The 19,496-nt window shown below is 37.2% G+C and overlaps 1 protein-coding gene across 1 annotated transcript in view; it reads left to right on the forward strand.

Annotated features, from left to right (window-relative positions):
• LOC146484278 (testis-expressed protein 47-like) overlaps nucleotides 1-19,496 on the forward strand; it is a 32,197-nt gene that overhangs the window by 2,384 nt on the left and 10,317 nt on the right. The window contains exons 3-6 of the mRNA XM_085104877.1: nucleotides 5,380-5,483; nucleotides 16,903-16,964; nucleotides 17,669-17,711; nucleotides 18,517-18,615. Coding sequence (XP_084961003.1) covers nucleotides 5,380-5,483; nucleotides 16,903-16,964; nucleotides 17,669-17,711; nucleotides 18,517-18,615 — 308 coding nt within the window. The remainder of the gene's footprint in view (nucleotides 1-5,379; nucleotides 5,484-16,902; nucleotides 16,965-17,668; nucleotides 17,712-18,516; nucleotides 18,616-19,496) is intronic.

Here is a 19,496-nt window from a genome sequence, read left to right on the forward strand (position 1 = left end):
CAACCTCACTGTCATGTATTGCTCTTTGTGTGTGCACCTCAGATGTCTGTAAAAGTCCAGGGTTGTCAGTATGTTTCTGAGTAACAGGCTCTGTCCATAAAGTAGGCGGCTGCAGCAAGGCATACACATCGTTCAGGGAGGGTATAGAGGGATGTTGGTCCCCTTCTATGGGGGGGGGGGGGGGTCCTGTGGGGCCTCCCCCAGGAAATGTTTGCCAAAAATGAAACTCTGAAATGCAATCTTGGCATATTTTCAGCAAACGTTGTGTAAATTTATACATGGTTTTCCCAGTGTTAGGTTGATCTTATAGTTCTGCCGGGAATCCATCTTTATTTGATACCTGAAGTCATGTATAACTGGCACGGACAGCTTTAATTCACCATGCCTGCCATCATCTTTATTTTCTTTACATCAACTTGCCATGTGATTAACAATCCTGAGAAACTACAGCACACAAGAAGGAGACTACTACTCTCTTACACTGTATTTTGTCTTCAACACAACTTTTCTTTAAACAGTATATTCGATGGTTTCTGTCAGTGTGTACTCTTTGAATTCACTGTTTGAAACATACATAATTATTGTAACAAACAAAATATTGAAGAAACCATGATGCTTCAGATTAGACTTATTTCATTACAGATTAGATTGCTCTAATCGTCTTCAAAATGACTGTAATAATCAGATTCATCTGATTCATGATCATCCACTTCATTATCATTATGTAAAACCCGCTGAAAAAAAAAGTCAAGAGCCCACAAAAATGAAATGAACATCTTACTAATTAACAGAGGCGCCGTCATGTCTGGCGGAGAAAATTTACAATTTTCGTTTTTGTGTAGTATAAACACGCATTTGGCTGCAAGTTTCATCTTGCAAATAAAGCTCAACTTATTCTAAAATTATCCTTCTTCGTTTCAATGTTAGTTTTAGCCTTGGTATTTCTTTTTGATTGCTTAAGAGACGGGTCAGCACAAAAAACGTAAATGTAAATAGAGAGTAAATTTAATCAGGGTTTACAAAATTTTCACACTGTCGTAATAAAAAAAAGTGTTTCTAAAGTGACACAAAAGAAAGGTTAATTCGAAGGTAAGAAAAAAAGTATCATGAAAGTAACATTAAGGTGGGGGTCTACCTGAAAGCCATTTTCACGCCGCTTAAAATCGGTTCAACGGAAATATCTCGTTCGCGTTTCAAGCAATACAAGAACCCTATGCTCATTACACAAATCAATGTTTTGGGGTGTTTTGTAAATTTTTGGGTGGTTTTTAGGTATATTTGGGAGGAGATAGTTTTTCTCAAAAGAGTAGTAAAATTAAGAGAAATAAAAAATATTGAAGATTTAGTGAAGTTTTAAAATTAGAATTTGTAGGTAATAATTAATAGATGGATACCAAGTTAGTCTACTAGAAACCCGGGGTGCTCTTGTGTGGGTATCAACTGTCTGTTAGTGTTCCAAAAATCTTTTTCTTTCTTCTATCCATTCTTAAAACCTCTTTCAAATTTCACTCAAATTCGGGTGTACCCCCGCCTTAAAGGGGGACAAGAACATAGCTTTCTTAACATTTAAGTGGAATTCACAGTGCCAGATACATCCATTTGAAGTAGATACAAGTTAAAACGCCCCTTTTAACATGTTAATATAACAATAAAAAAACTGAAAAATAATTTGAGCAAAATGCTCCCCCGTCTCTGCTCCCCCCTACCCCCCTCATTGGGGTAAAGTTACTGGGCGCAGAGTCTCTGCAGAGTCCCACCCTCATCGGTCCACCCGCTGAGGGAGCTCCGAAAACCTGATGATGCTGAAAACATTATATACATGTAGGACGCGACAGCGTCTTTCCCTCCCATGTAGGACACATTTTCTTAGACGTGCACAAGGCACAGCCTCGTCTTGGTGCGAAGCTTGTTTTTGTCCTATAACGTCATAAAATTACTTTTTTTCGTTCACAACTCTGACAGAAGTCTTGAACTCGTGGATTTCTTGACATCTTTTAGGTTGATGTCGATTACATCAAGGATTTTCTTGAAAATGTTCGTCTTAATGTTAGTGCCAATACTCACAAGATAACCAGTAAACCAGAACAACTTTTCTTTTTGCCGTATCGGGGTATTGAGTATTTGATCCATGACAATGCGAAACGTGCAAAAGACGAGTTTTTATCAAATGCTTACCTTGTTGCCCGTCGCCTTGCTTATGAGCCATGCGAGTCCTGTGAGCCCTGTGAGCCATGCTAGTCACGCGAGCCACAGTACAGATGTTAAGAATTTTTATTTTATATTTACATTCACATGAGAACAAGAACAAGAGCATCGGAACAAGATGGCTAAGATCGCAATATTTAATTCTTACAGTAGGACAATGCAAACCATCACTAAGGACGTTTTTTGAATCAGGCAATCAGAAGCCAAGTTAAAAACAATCAAATACAACTGTAGGTACCAATTTTACTTCCGCCTAAAATGCCTACAATGCACTGAAAACTGTCAGTTGGGTATTTTTAAAGGGAAAGTGTATGTAAGTGTATGCGCAACTATCACCCTCACTACTAATTTGCCAATCAGACAAAACCAAATGCACCATGTTCAAGCTACCTCCTCTTCTCTTATGCTATTTCCACGGGCTTTAATCCTTACGTTTTTACTTTCTCCACTACTCGACATGCTATCATTGCCATCACCTTTTTGGTTCTAACGACTCCAGAACCCTCTCTGCGCTAAGGGAAACCATTCACGAACACTTCACAACTGACGCCAAATGTTTTGATTCGAAAGAATAGTGACTCGCAGAATAAATCGGGGAAAGGGAGGGGAAGCTAAGGAAATGAAAAAAAGTGAGGGAGTTCGGGGCCCTCCCCTCAGCTCCCCCGATTACTTAACTCGGTTCCTCACGGCCTGAGTAAAAGAACGCGAAGAATTTGATAACGCGACCGAAAACTTAACTCGTGCCGCCAGAGTACAAAAAAGGAGACCGAGAACTTAACTCATGGCCCGAAGTCTTATCTCTCGGGCCATTGCGACCCCCAAAAATACAAATGAATTTGATAACGTGAGCAAAAACTTAACTCGGTGCTGCCTTACGTCCCGAGTAAAAAATTCGTCCAATATGTTCTCATACAAATGTAAATAAAACAAATCAAAATAAAATTTGTAATGTGGCTCGCATGACTCACGTGACTCGCATAGCTCGCACGATGGCTCGCTGGGTCGCAGATTTTGCACACCCCTTGCTCATTCTCTTCATTTTCCCTCATCTTTTTCTTTTTAATGGAAATGAAATCAAGCAAAGTCCTATTTTGTTTCGCTCCGTCGCCTCCGCTCGCCATAATTTTTTTGAAACCTCGAGCAGTGACTGACGCTTTTGCAAGCTCGGCCAATCTTGTACCTTTTAGGCAAAATAACTGTTTTATTGCCTCTGTTCCGATTTGGCTTCCTATGAATTATTAACTGGACAGTTTTATTTCCACAATACCATGCCTAGAACAAACGTAACAGTCAGAGTAGCCAGTGCAGTATTCGGAATAGCTGGTGAAATGCGCCGGTTGCCGGCTTATTTTGACAACCCTGAAAAGTCTGTAAATAAAAACATTCATTCTAGTGAAAAGTAAAGACTCTTACTGACCAACCAGAAAATGAGACAGTTTCCTGAAGGGCCCACAAGTTCACGGTTGTTTCAAGCTTTGTCACAGATGTATTGTTTAAGTACTTGAATCTTATTGGTTCATTAACCAACAACATCAGGATTCTTTGTTTTCAAAAATCCGCAAGGTGATTGGTTATAACTTTCTCCGAAGTGGTCTGGTTAAAGTTGTTGCTCTGTAAGTCTCCTACGTCAAAGATGAATATTGGCTGTACTTCATCTGGACTTAATAGTCATGTTCTAGTCTTCTCGGAAACTAAAGGGGGGCAGGTGAAAACTTGAATGGCATCCTGTTCTAATGATATCATTCCTATGGCTACTGAATGTAAGGTCAGAAGGCTACTCTGTTTTCTATACTGTAAACTTTAGCATTATTTTGTCAGTTGGGGTAACAGGTCATCCATCACTGGTAGGGTGATAGTCGTTTCATTTAATGCTTGGGTGCTTAGTTCAGGGGATTGTGGTCGATTCATAGCCTTACCTTCCCATTACTCTTCTTCACAACCACCATTAAGGAAACCCTATCAGTTGGCACATGTACATCCACGGGTTGTGAAATGCCTTTCTTAATACCAACCACTCTAGTTCTTGTTTTAAGACTTCCTTCAGTGCAAAGGGGACTTTCCTCACCGGAAGTACATGTACCACTTGTGGTACAGACTGACTCATCAATCTTAAGGTGGAGCTTTTCTTCTAACTGTCCTTCTCCTGAGAACGCATCTTCAAACTTGCTCACTATACCGCATCTCAGGTTTGAAATGATAGCTAAGTTAATTGTTCTCACGTTTGAGTCACTTAGGTGTGGATTGGGATGTTTTGACCAGTATACTGATGGTCTTCATCAGGTGAAGGTGTTGACTGGCACCATGGTTGTTGGCAATTGGTGCATTTTAATCCTCACCTTGGTTGTTGTACTCATGCAGTAAGTACCTTTTGTTAGGACTGGCGAAGGGATTGACCCGGAGGTCTCTGGCATGGTCCCTCACACACCTTATAAGAAAGATGAGGTGGTAGGCGTATTGTGCCAGCTTGTACATGAGCATTGCTCAACAAATCAACCAGGTTAATGTCATGAAAAGTGTTAGTCATGAGGGTTTGAAAGGACAGCCAACTTGGTGATTTGTCTCATGATTGAGTCACTTAGATGTGGATAGTGACATTTCAACCACTTTGCTGCTGGTCTTCAGACTGCTATAGGCTATCGAAGCATGGTTCATTCCACCACAGTCATAATTTACACTTTTGCTGCCATGCTGGGCAGAGTTACCTTTTTCAGGCATGGTTCTTTTGAAAGAATTTGCATTTTATCTGTGCTGGTGATTTGCTTGCATGAGGCTCTGAACTTTGCTGGGTTTTCCACATTTGTTATTTCACATGTCCTCCCATTCCCTTTTGTTTTTCTTTTTACTGGCACTAACCTACTCCACCTGAGACATCTCCTTCAGGTGTTTGGATGTAGTTTCACTCGCATGGCATATATTGATGCACATATTTAGAATTTTCCAAAGGATGAGATTTTTTGCATTAATTCCCATCCATCACGCAATGTCAGCACTTCACAGACAGCTTTCATGTATTTTGGTAAAAATCCAACCAGTTGAAAGCAACCAAAGTGCAAATGTTAAGACATTCTTAATAGATAAAACAGATTTTCACACCTTGTGTTGCAGGTTATGTGTTGACTATTTAGTTGGCTTCTGTGTTTATTTCCTTTTCTCCAATTTTTTTCATTGGTTTAGCTCACTATGAAAGACTTTTCAAGGACTTACAAACACAAGTCCATGGGGAAGCAGTCACAGGGCTGCTACTGATTTACCCTGTTCATATTATTCATGTTGTAGAGGTAAGAAAATACTGTATCTGTGTAACTGGTAGGAGGAGAGACAAGCGAGGGGTGTGTGTGCAGGGGAAGGGGTAGTAGAGGGTAGGCACCTGTATAAGGGAAAAGTTGTGTGCATGGAAATGATCCAGTCCTTTTGAAATGGTTTGAGCAATATTATTTTGTGTATTTTTGTCATCATCATCATCATCATCATCATCATCATCACCATTACCACCTGGTGTGACCTCTGAGTAGTTTATAAGGCCACAATGTATTTCTTTCTAACATTTTTTATTTTGTTTTTCCCTGTCCCTTTTTCTTTCTTAGTTGTAAAGTACAACCTGATTAAATTACCATAAATGATTTAAAATCACTCTGCTAGATTTTGTAGTTTTGTTTTCTTTTTCATTAACTCTGTCTTCTACAATGTCTCAAACATTTCTATTTTGACAATTTTTTATTGTAAGTAATAATTGGTTGTTGCTGGTTTTACGTGAGGCAGTTGGGCTCAAAAGAAGGAAGTCAGAATTTTACAATTCTGTATACTTAGGAGAGAGGACTGTGTCCTTTGGGGAAGAATTCAAGTTGTTTACGTGCAAGGAGTGGTAGCCTGGGTAATACCAACATAGGGGAGAGGAGGCTAGGGGGGTGATGATATTGTAGGCCTTGTGGGAAGGACTGGTTGCATGAGAAAGACATGCACTTGTCATTGAGATATTCATTTGTGGGTGGGAGGAGTGGTTGGAACACCCATGTACACCTAAGGGAGGGATATATACACATCTATTAGTATCTCCACTGTTATTTCCACGTTAGAGCACAATTCCTACAAATCTCTTCTTCAAACTTCTGGCTATTGCTATGTTGGTCATTCTAGCGTGAAACGATCCAGTACCTGAAAGTTTTGTTATTGACAAAACTGAGTTTGAAGATATTGATTATTTTACAGTATAGGTGGTTTGCATTGCTGCCATGTTGCTATACAAAACAAAAGAAAATTTGTTCATATAGTTTGCATAAAAATGGAAGTTAAGTCCCAGAGGAGAAAAATCTCATTGTTCCTGTCCACCAACATGGCCGCCATGACGTCACATGCAAACCGTCAATTGTAGGTATTGACCAAGAATAGACCATTCTGACTACATGAATCCCAACCGTTACAGTTGTATTACAATTTCCGTTATTATTCACGGAAGTTGTTTTTCACAATTGCATTGCCTAAAGTGGCCCCTCTCCAATAAGCGTCCATCCTTGAGCTACCAAAAGTACATTGGTGTTTCAAATCATTATTTAAAACAGTGAATTGGATTTGCAAACTGTACATTAATGGTGGGGTTCCTGCGTGGAGCTTTGTTTTCATGAACTTATTACCATCAATTCACAAATTAATAACTATCTCAAGTCACTTAGTGTGCTCCCAGACCACAGGTTTATATCTATCATATCGTTAGTAACTTGGCTGGGTGCATCTTCGGGGACCCACTGGGGCAGATAGTTTGTTGTTTTGGGGCATAAAGCAGCTGCCATGAATACCCAGTCGCAGAGACAGACTTATTGAAACCTCAAAATTCCCTTCCAACCAAGAAGTGGTGTAACTGAGGGCCAGAAGGTGTTTTATGAAACTGCTTCACTTACTTTAAAACCATGGTTTTTCTTTACAAAAATTCCTCCACCATCTAACTTGATGTCTCAAATTTTCTTTTATTTTTCAAGCTGGTATTTATTCGTAAAAGCTTGGTTTAAAATCACGTTGATACCTTGTTTACATTGCAACACAATCCCAATAAGTTGAACTATCTGGAGTAACAAGACTGTTTGAGATATCAAACATTTAAATTAGCAAATGTCTAATTTTCTGACAGGGTGAAGGGAAGGGAAACTGAGCTTCATTAGAGTTAGCAAGAAGTTTGACATGTTTGGGGCCTGAGATTGTAATGTAGTAGTTTATTTTCCAGCAAGGTTTGCCAAGGGTTTACTTATTTTCTTGACATTCATTAACAATCTTATATCTTGTTTTCTTGTAATCTTAAAAGGAATCACTTGACTACTTTTCTAATATACATGTATATGGCGTATTATTTTGTTATCTTTATTTCATCAGCTACATAATGAAAAGAAACTTTTTTTTTCGGGAGCAATTTCTAGTAGCTTACTTGTTAATGTTTTGTTTGCAGGTATAAATGTTTTGTCAATTGTTGTCGTTTATGGAATTTCATCTCCATTACGTTTAATTGCTTTAAATTTATGATGCGAAGAATGAAATCAATAAAACCATAATTTTCGCTCTTTTTATCATTTTTAGAGGATTTTGCCTGCGGTGGCTTTGAACCTGAATAACTTTTTTAATATTTGAGCAAACGCCTTGAAACTTTAAAACTTATCTGGGAAAATTTTGATGTGGTCGGTTAGGGCTCATTAACTTTGATGTCACCATTGGCAACCAATCTTTGACAGGCAGTTTTTTAGAAAATGGAAAATCCCTTTTTGAAATGAAGAAAAATCACTTTTCTTGCCATAACTTTTGAGCCTGTATTAGTGTTCCTTTATTGGTTTTGATTACTTTTCGTTCAATTTCGGCACTTTCCTGATGTTTTGGGGAAACCCAGAAATCCAAGATGGCGGATCCAAGGCGTTATTATGATGTCATCACCTCTCGTTATTGACCTCAAAGGAACCATATTTGGACGTACTATCTATCCTCCAAGTCTCACTTTGACTTTCATAGCTTCTATACTTGTCTGTCCCCTACCCCGGCCCCAGAGGACAAAAAAACAAACAAAAACTTTTTTTTTTTAGTTAGTGTGCCCTTTTCTATTATGATTGTCTCCATCACTTTGTAGCTATCACCATTTTCTTTGAAGAAGCGAGTATTTTAAGACTGCGTATCTTCCGATATGTTTTATTAACCCTATGATGAAGTAATGGTAGACAGGGGGTTTAAAATCAGAGAAGACTTGATGATGTACATGGCAACATTATGCTTGTTTTGTCTTTGCAAAATATGGCACTATTTTCCAATGTTTTTGTTCACTAGACCTTTTCACGGTTTGGGGCGGCATCTCGGTTGGGGGTGATCACGACTAAAAAATAACAGTAAATACATGGGATTTTGGCCTACTTTGAAAATTGACGGAATTTTCGGCAGTTAAAATGACATTTGTATAGTTAGTTACATGTTACATCATTCATCGCAGACGATTATGGACGCTACGACGTTCATTAACCGTCATTCAAAGTCTTTTAATGTCGCTTGTAATTTCACGTAAATTTGAATATTTTGATTACAAAAATTTTATGTCGTTTTAGAATACGTTTAACGCTGTTATACTCAGGATCTGTTCCGTATTTTTCATGAAAATGCTTTTAGGACAAATACCTTTAAAGTCAAAATCCGAGAGTTAAATAGGTTCAAATTCGGCCAAAATTTCATACATATGCTGTGATTTCAGCCGTGTTTGCCCCCAACCAAGATGACATCAGAAAGCGTAAAAACGGTGTACTAATAATTAGTAGCTCAGTTTCCATTTGCAATAACGGGTAGCTAATTTTCCAAGTTCTTTATTTACGCTGTGTACTTTCAGTTAGAGGTTACGTGGTACTTAACCCTATTCAGAGAAGGCTTTTTTTTTATTTTCTGGATCTAGAGACGGATAGGAGACCACTGTAACTCTGAAAGTTTTTAAGTTATGACGATGAAATTTGGAGGATAAGTTAACCGAGGTTTTCATCTCGCTCGTTAAAAATGTGTTTAAGCTATAGGTAAAGAGAAGTCTAAGTCAAAACTAAAGGACTAAAATATCTTTGAAGAACCTTTCTTGATTAGTTATTAAACTCTAATCAGAGTACACTGATGTTAACCCTGGATTAGCTTAATCGGACCTTGAACAACTGGGCGCTAAGAGCCAGCCAAGTGGATCCGCCATCTTGGATTTGTTGTTGTTGTTTTTTTTTTTTTTTTAGTCTTTCACAACACCTACATTTACAATGATAAACACTACGTAGACTACTTATATCAATTACGATGCTGACATTAACAAGATATACTATTTGTACTAACTCATGATAATCCCGGTATGCTTTAAAGACATACAGTACTTATCATACGTATACTGCTGGCTCTACAAAACGAAATTTAAATTTTAAAAAAAAATTAAATTTTAATACTTATATAGCGCCCTTTAACATCTAAATGATCAAAGGCGCTTTACAATCCAAGAAAGCTAATTACAAATCAAATCAAATCAAATCTTGGTTTTTGAGGAGAGGGAAAAACCGGAGTACCCGGAAAAAAACCTCTCGGAGCAGAGTAGAGAACCAACAAACTCAGCCCACTTATGACACCGAGTCCGGGAATCGAACCCGGGCCACATAGGTGGAAGGCGAGTGCTCAAACACTGCGCCAACCCTGCTCCCTTTACGATACTTACAATACTTGCAATGTTCCGGTTGCCTAATTAGACTCATTAATACAATGATAAGGTTTGATGATACCGCCTGACAAAAACTATGCATTACAAGAAATTATTAATGATGATCAACCACCACAATATAGAAAAAGGAAAACTAAAGTCTCACGGAATCTTGGACGTAAGACGGCTCTGTGGATAGTCTACTTTTTAGTAGAATTTTAAACGCTAGGAAGCAGAGAGGTTCATTTTGTTTGGAAGCAGTGTAGATATAGAAACGTGCCACTATCAAGCAAAAATTAAGAGCCAAAAAGAACGTTTTTCAGGGTGATGTGCAAAAATTTTATCTGTATTCGTTAGAGTTACCCTGGGCGCATTGCAAGAATTCCACCAAGAGGCAAAAGAGTTCCAAAACGTGTTAACGTACTGACATTCTACAAATAAATGCACTAGGGTCTGCTTAATGCCACAAGCTTGGCACTTATCATTTTCGACAATTTTAGCCCTGAAGAGTTTGTCACGTGTATAAATGATGTTGTGGTTTATTTTGAACTGAAACATTGACAGCTTTATATTTTTAGTGACTTTAAAAGAGAGGCTATATAACGCCGAGATCTGATCAGTGAAGCCAGCCCTTATAAGGCGTGCTTCTGATGTAGGCTTTTGAAAGATTTTCGAAATGTAGAAAGAACGCACATACTGACATGTCCAATGTCCTAGATCATTTGGGGAAGGGAACGAGTTCATCTCACAATTGTCGATACCACAGATAAAGGTTTTCCTCCAACTTGCTGGAATCGCATTACACAAGCCTAAATAGCGCAGGAAATTTGTTTTAATCATGTACTTCCTAGTAAACTCAGAAAAAAGACATGAATTTCCTTCTCCGTTTAATATATCTGACAAGTTCCTTACACCAGCGTTATACCATTCTTTATAAGAGACATTTTCCGCCAATTGTAATAAGGTGATTGTTCCACAAGATCTCGTCTTTTATTTCTTTTCTTGTTTGTTTTGGGAGAATGGATAACAATTTTTTCCCAGGCACCAAGCAGGATTTGTTGCTTTTACGAAAACGTCAGCAAGCTACAAAAATTGACTTAAGTGTTATCAAACCGAAATCATCAAACATTTCAATTAACGGTTAAACTCAAAATATTGAAAAACATCCCTGTCAAACTGTGGTTCCTGTTTAACATCGAATTTCGTGAGCAATGACGTCTCATACCCAATTAATCCCAGACGAAATTCAGATAAAGTCACAATGTTTGGCGGATTTCTCTCAATTTATGGATTTCTATTGTCAGGAGGACCGCTATGACTTCGACACTCGGACACTAGATCATTAAAAAGAGATATGCTAGGTCAAACGTGCATTAAAACAGTTTTTTCCATAGGATGTGGACAACTGGAATACCTTGCCTTGTGAAACTTGCTACGCATCTATTTTGGACATTTTTAAATCTAAAGTTGTAAACTTTTTAATGAAAATGTAAATGTAGATTTTTTTATTATATTTGTTTTTAGTTAGTCTTAGTATTTCTTACATATTGTATATGTATTTTTTTAATGTGATTTGTTTTATATGGGGTCTTTAGAACTCATTTACAAATCGTCCTTATGGCTATTTTTCTATATTTTCCTTGTTGATTAATTAATTGATTGATGGTGACATGTCATCGCCGAAACGTCATGTTTTAATCTCGGTACTTTTTATTCTGAAAAGTCATTAAATTTGCAATAAATAAATCAATTTTGTTTCCATATTGAAAAACGTTCTAAACATTCAAGCTCTGTACAGACAAATTCTCTCTCCCACTCCCCATTCCAGATAGGATTAACATGTTTCGATACAGTCTTTGAGAGACTTTTCACTTTGCAGTCGCCTTTTAACCAGTATTCAGAGTATTCTCTTCACTGGATCAAAGTGATGTATACACCACCCATTGGTTTCTTATTAAAATTTACCAAAATATTTTTTTGTAATAAATAATTTTTTTTATGAAGGCGACATTTCACAGCTCTGAGGCAGCTGTTCGCGAGGTGCTTATTTCATTCGTGCCGCAGTTTGTATTGTATTTAGGGCTAACGGCATTGTTTCTGTTGTTTGATGTATTGTGCTCCAGATGCTATCAAAGCAATTGTGTGAGACACTCCGAGAGCTTCTATGTAGAAAAGCCAATACTCAAATGTGAATAATCGCCATAAAATTACAACTTCTATCGCGCTATTTACATTATGCTGATAAAAAGCGCTTCACAACAAATGAATAAAAGCAACACTTTAGCAATTCTCGATATGGTATGTACGGAAAATAAAATGTACTGGTATGAAATATTTCTGTTTGATTTCAAACGCAAACATTTTTTACCTCAATATTTGTAAGTAATAATAAATGGTTCGAAAATTAATTACTGCTTTGATGAAATTTTTCCACATTCAAACTGTTCCTAAAGTCATTTTTTGAGGATATAAAAGGTTAGATAATATTGTTTCTTGTGCTCTTGACAACGGGCTTTTTAGCTAAGAGTGTTGGTATCATACCGGTACTTCTCTGGTAACTTGTGCAATTTTCCAAAACTCTCAGGATGGCTTGATGGATTGTGTCAGGACGTTTACCACACATGCGTGGTATTATAAGCAATTTTATTTCAAATTTTCATCATAGAACTGGAAAAATTTGTGTATAGTGTTACTTGGTACAATGAATCACTGATAAATTGCAAAAATCGCGTTGTTGTATGTTGTATGTAGTAACATAGCAATTTAGAATAATTGCGTATATTTTCGGATTGTGCCATTAAATCATTTAAAAAAAAACGTATTAAACTAATTACATCAAACATGCGTGTTGAGCGTCTCCAAACAATCTATTCAGCTGTTCCTGAAATTTTTTCAAAAAGTGTGCAAATTCACAAAAATTGCAGGAAAGCTAATAGTGCAAAAGATCTCGAGCAAAATCAAATTTTACGAAAATAATAGTTCAATCCAAAGCCAATTACTGGTGTAATTTCCAAATTGACCCAACCAATTCTATATAAAGCCGATTGAAAAAGGTCTAACTGGGCTCAAGAAAACTGTATGGAACACCTTAATGTTAACTATTACTTGTTGTTGTGGTATTCAATTTGATTCTTGCCAAAATTACTTTACAGTACATTATTTTGTAAGACATTTTTTCTTGGTAACGGTTTACTTAAATGTTATTTTTTCTGATATTTGTAAAGAAATGCATGAATATTTCCGACGTTTGTTTATTGCTCATAATATTTTTAAAATATTTTTTGAATCGAATACTTTTATGTCTTTTAATTTAAGCGGGGGATAGGGGTGGCTTCCCATTTGTTATCATTTGCAGTAACCAATACTTTGTGTTCTTACTGTTAAATTTGTTTAGTACACGTTTTGTTAGTAGTTTGGTTCCATAAAGTTTTTAAGTTGACTTTTTCTTCTGTTTATTAATATAAGCGGGGACAGGGATAGCGCAGTGGTAAGAACACTCGCCTCCCAACAGTGTGGCCCAGGTTCAATTTCCGGCGTTGACACCGTATGTGGATTGAGTTTGTTGTTGGCTTTTGTCCTTGCTCCGAGGGTTTTTGTCCAATCCTCTGGGTTTTTTGTAGCACTCATCTCCGATCAGTGTGGCCCAGGTTTGATTCCTGGCGTTGACGCCATATGTGGATTGAGTTTGTTGTTGGTTCTCGTTCTTGCTCCGAGGGTTCTTCTCTGATTCTCTGGGGGTTTTTTGCCGCACTCGTCTCCCATCAGTGTCGCCCAGGTTCAATTCCTGGCGTTGACGCCATATGTGGATTGAGTTTGTTGTTGGTTCTCGTCCTTGATCTGAGGGTTGTTTCTCCGGCTTCCCCGGTTTTTCTCTCTCCACAAAACGTTGTTGAATTCCTTGTTTTCTCCTCTTGTTATTCTCCTAATTACCTGTTCAATAATCACTTAATCAGTGTTATCATTTGTAATAACCAATACTTTGTGTTTTTACAGTTGAATTTGCTTAGTACACGTTGTCTTAGTAGTTTATTTCCATTATTTGTTTTTACTTATTATTTTTTTTCTTCTCAAACAATTGTAAGCTTATTTTAGGCAACATGTTAAAAGGGTTACTGGCAAATTTAACTGCCATTTAACTAACAGCCGATACAGGCCTAAAGTTCTCAACTGTTTGCTTGATATCCTTTGGCTTATTACCGCAAAAGTGTTTCAATAATTAGTTTGATAGTGTTTACAATAATGTATGACTGCTTTTTCCAGTACCCTTTATATTTTTTTCCTCTTGTTAATTAGAAGTAATTTACATTTTCTCCCGGCTTGTTTTTTAACAAAAGTAGATGTTTTCTCAAATACTTTCGATGATAAATGGCTATGTTTTTCGAATATTCTTCAACAAGTACTCGTTAGATATTAGTGGCTTATCACCCCCACAACTCTTCCTTTTGTAAGATTTTATTTGCCTAGTGGTTCATTACTTCCTCACTTACATGCTTGCCTGTTTCTTTTTTTTTGTTTTGTTTTTTTTTTTTCAAATATTTTTGCATATTGTAGGTGAAACGTTTTGCAGTCCTAAATAATGTTCTCATAAAAAAGAATATGAACAAAGCAATAAGCTGAAAAAGCCCCGCAGTGCTGGTGTATGTTAGTTCAATGTGGTAATTTGCTGTCTGAATTTTATTTAATTTGAGATCAGTCATAACCATTGCCCGGACTTAGCAAGAGCTTTTTTAGTGAGGAATTTTCAGATCTTTTTCTTTCTGACGAGAAGTGAAGGTCGTTACTTGTTTATTTTCTCGTCTGATTTACGAATCCTGTTGTGGTGTACTTCTTATTACTCTTTGAACTGAATGGCATTTTGTGATGAACACATCTGACTCTTAACCAAACAACAACTCAAACAACAGCTGCACTGTTATTCTCCAAACAAAGATGATTTCTACAAATCCTCGTGTCGTGGCATGACGTCATCACCTCCAAACAGCGGCCATCCTGCATTTTTCTTGACTTTGCCAATATTCCCGAAAACCGCTTAGATTATCTTAAAATTAATCGAAACGTAATAGAACGTGAGCAACCTGACTTGTGAGAACATACCATTCTTTCCTAAAAATCCAAGTGGCATTCATCTAAACATATTTCAGTTTGTAAACTTTACAATTCACGCTAAGTCTTCATGTATTCAAAGAGAAGTGTGACCTAGAAGAATCCAGTTGTGCGACGAACCAACCGTGCGGTATATTTTATGGCTTATTTTCAAGATACGTTACACGTACACAATTACGTATTTAATTTCTCAAATGTTTTGAAAGAAATAATATGTACAAGTATACAAGAATACTTACAATATATTTGCAGAAATATAGTGTTTTCACTTAACGTCACAACGGCCATGTTAGTGTCCCAAACTAAACTTCTGGGAATTGAACTATATTTTTATGCAAATACTTTCTTTTGTTTCACTTTTACAATAGTGTAATGTCTTTTCTTTTATTTAAAATGTTTTTAAGAAGTTCGCGTATTTTAGAGTTAGCTTTTATCATCTTTTCTCAGTCGCTTAATTATTGTAGCAGTTTAGTAATATTTTTAGGTCTTTTTTACTTCTGCCAGAAATAAAGGGTCACTGTTTTATTATAGTAAAAAAAAACTTGTGTTGTACTTCTTTTTATTGTTTTGAACGATCAGTGACAATTAAAGTAGCTCATTTTCTTGCCATGTTTAGCAGAGTCAAAGTAATCTCTTAATTCGTTTTTCCGTGATACCATTTCTGGTATGTTTGACAATCCTTTAGCCTTCTTTTGCGAGAAACAACGAGGACGACTTGTTTATTCTCCTTCAAAAAAAACTTGTGTCCTTCGTTTTTGTTTGAACTAGGAATAAAAAGTAAAGTGGCTCATCAAATAAGATTTTTTCAACAATTATTGACTCAAAGAACTGGATCCTTGTTTTCATTCTAGATGATACTTTTTGGATCATGTCTAACAGCATTTCCGTATACTTTTTTAAACAAAAACATGCCAACACATAAGAAATGTGACAGTGTGTTCTGCTTCTAACAAACCCCAGATAAAAGGCACACGCCCCTGCACTAATGACAGTGTTACTTGTGTAGAGAAAACGAAATGTGTTTAGATCAGAAAAATGTACGATCTACAGTGTTTCTCTTCAAACCAAGATAACTGAAAGATACCGTCATCTTATCTTCTTTGTTCAGGAAGCTGAAAAAAAAAGGATGTTTAACTGGGAAGATAAATTGATCATTTGACCGTCTTTTTAGGAAAGCTTGAAAGGGCTTTTAGCGGCGTGCGAGTAACCCAGAGAAAGTTATCCTGTAGAATTTTCTGCAGGTGAAAAAATGCCGTTTTGATAAAACATAAGCTCTACCGGATAACTTTTTGTCTTATTGGCAGAAAAGAATGTACAGGGCTTTCCAACAAAGCAATTAAAACGAGAGGTTTAAGCCGCCGTTACACGTTGAAACTTTTAGCTGAAACTTGTGTGCAACGGCGAACGTGACCAGTTTCACGAAGTGGTGTTACACGGTGAAACTCTTGTTTTTTCACCACTGCGACCGTTGCGAGCCGTTGCAGAAGTAGAAAGCGGTTCACCTTTCCGTGAAACTTGTCTCGCAACGGACGTTCGAAAAGTTTCACGAAACCGACCATGTTACACGGTGCAACGCCTGCTGAAACTTGTTTCGCAACGCCGTTGGACATATGTTTCAGCTAAAAGTTTCAATGTGTTACGGCGGCTTTAGGTCACCGACTTAGTTTTTGAGATAATTTTGCAAAAGCAAAATTTGGCGGTCCTTCTTCTGGTGCTGACCTGTTGCCATGTTGACTGCGATGACGTCAGATCTAGTATTCGCCAACAATAGAGTTTAAAAGATGGTTTTACTTTGTCCTCATAATCAGATACCTTTTTTGTAACTTTTCATCATTTAACAAACACTACCTAAAATAGAATGCTATAGCCTCGTTGAAAGCCCCTGACGAGCCTCCTTAAAACAACTTGTTACCTCTTTTTTTTTTTAGACCTCTTACAACATGCTGCTCAAAGTCATCAAAGACTTGGAAGACGATGAACAAAGTATCAGGTAACATGTCAACATGCGTTGAATATTTGTATTTATAATTAAAAGAAACACATATGAATATGAATATGGTAATTGTTAGTTGGGAACTTAAGCAACGATAAAGTTACTGCGGGCCATGTAAAAAGCTTATTTTTCAGTATTGAGATTGCTGCGATTCAAGGGACGTTTGGTTCATTTCATCTTACGCAGAATTTTCGAAAACTTTATGTTTAATGAAAAGCAACTGGAGCCCGTTCATCGAAAGGTAATGACTTACCGGGCCGGGCCCGAAGCTATTTATAAAGTACACAATGGTTCTCGTCAGTGATTCAGTATTTCATGTTGAAAGCTAAATATTAAAATCTTCTTAATTGTACAGTGGAACCTTTATTTTACGACATGGCAAGGGGACAGCAAAATCATATCGTTAAATTGGGATATCGTTGTAAACGAACTCCCGATTTATCAATAACTTTTGCCGGGACACAGAATGTTGATCGTTAAATCGGGAATATCGTTAGATCGACGATTCGTAAAATCGGGGTTCCACTGTAGGCAAGACTGGCGCCAATCAATGACAAATGAATTAAAGGAAACGTACTGATCGAGCCCCTAAAGTTATCAGGACTTTCGGGAAACGCAATTTGCAGTCAGTTTTGAAGCAATCAGGTATGAGAAAATTGTGATTTAAAAAAGTTAAAGTTTCTCTGTTTATTTTTTGGCAGCGGTTTGCTACTAAACACAAAAATACTTGTTTGCACCGGTGATGTATCCTTTAATAGAACTTATTTAACTTCGTAGCCATGACAGTCAAAGATCAGAAATATTCCCCAGTTACCCTATACATTTGTTTATACAATGAGGTTTCGAGAGAAACTTTGCTGCAGAAATATCTTTCAAAAAGTCAATACGATATGATAAGCAGAACCATTGGACGCTATGTTGCAAGGACGTTGGACACCAACAACATAAACTGTCAGGTCACCATTTCTCCGGGGGGGGATGGGGGCATTCCTCTTCGATAATCGATTTTCATGATAGCGTGCGCGCAGACGTGTCTTACTGTATTTCCGGACGTCGTCTTTTACCGCGTGAAGGAAACGAAATAGGCAACGATGGCATCATTTTGGGAGAACTTCCAGTATTCACTTCGGTTTTCCTTTCTTGTTGAAATTTTGTGATGACAGACACTGAAGTTTAAATAACAATGTCCCTTATTTGCACGAGAAAAAAATCTGAAAGAATCTGTTAGTTTTGAATTTGAAATGTCGCCATTGTGAAAACGGCCTATTGCAATCTTACAGTTTCTGTAATTTATACAATAATAGTTAAAAATTTCAGTTACAGCGATGTTGTATACCTGAGGACAGAAGGACAGGGCGCCACTGAAAGCTGTCTGAGCGATCATTTTCCCTTAAAGAATGTTGTCACCATTGTCTATTGGTATTTACTTGGTTCATGCAGAAACTAAAATTCATGCTAAAATGATTAACTTGTTGTTTGCTCCCCCGATTTATGAGTTTACTATATTAAATGGCAATGTTAAATGCTTGAATACCTTAACCATGGCAAGCTCAACAATCGCCTATTTGGCCAGTGGAGTTTCAGAACCCTCAATCTTGCTATATCTAGAATGCAAGAGTTTACAACTAATGAGCCTATAGATGTTGTGGTAAGTATGAGATAATTAAACTTTCACTCAACGTAGCTATCGTCAGTGTTTGTGTGTAGCAGCTCGCTGAACACAGTTCTTAGATTTCTGAAATAATTAAAAATCTGAAATACTCAAATTGCGTTGGACGAAACCACAAAAAAGGATTAAACAAGAAGTTAGTAGGAAGTTGAGGCTTGCCTATATTTGGTGGAACTTAATGTCATGTCCACGAAAAATAATAATTAGTTTCATGTTGAAAGAAGTAAGATATTCTACATAAAAAAGAGTACTATTAAAATAGTAGTTTTGGGGGTACTTTGAGGATCAGTTTCCAAGTAGTTCATTTTCTCATTTTATGTAAAGAAATTTAAGGGGTTAAAGTGGGTGGGTTAACGAATTCAAGATGGCGACGGGGGGGGGTGGGGTAGAAGGTAAAGGAAAAAATGGAAGGGATGGCCAGATAGTGTAAAAACAATCAGTGTAATGTTTATTTTTCTGCAAGAAGAGTATCAAAGTATATCTTGTAGATTCGATTTAGATACTACCGTTAGTGGCTGTTTTAGGTGAAGGAAAAATGGAAGGGGTGGGCAGATTGTGTAAAAACAATCAGTGTGATGTTTATTCAAACTGTCAACAACTACAATGTCAGAGGCTGCAGTGTATTTTACCAAGTACAAGCTGGTGCTACAGCTGATGGACGGTCAATGCAGTACTACACCACATGTGCCGCCAGCTAATGGGCAATATGGAGGTATTTTGGACCCTTCGATGAGCAACGATTATATAAATCGCTTGAAATTACGTCAAATGCAGGAAAATGGTGACCTACATCGCCTTCAACAAACGCATGATGATGTAGAGTTATTTCGAAACCCGGATATGAGCCCAGCTGGTATGAG

Source organism: Pavona decussata, unplaced genomic scaffold (assembly GCF_977016875.1).
Source record: "Pavona decussata unplaced genomic scaffold, jaPavDecu1.1 SCAFFOLD_34, whole genome shotgun sequence".
NCBI classification, from domain to species: Eukaryota; Metazoa; Cnidaria; class Anthozoa; order Scleractinia; family Agariciidae; genus Pavona; species Pavona decussata.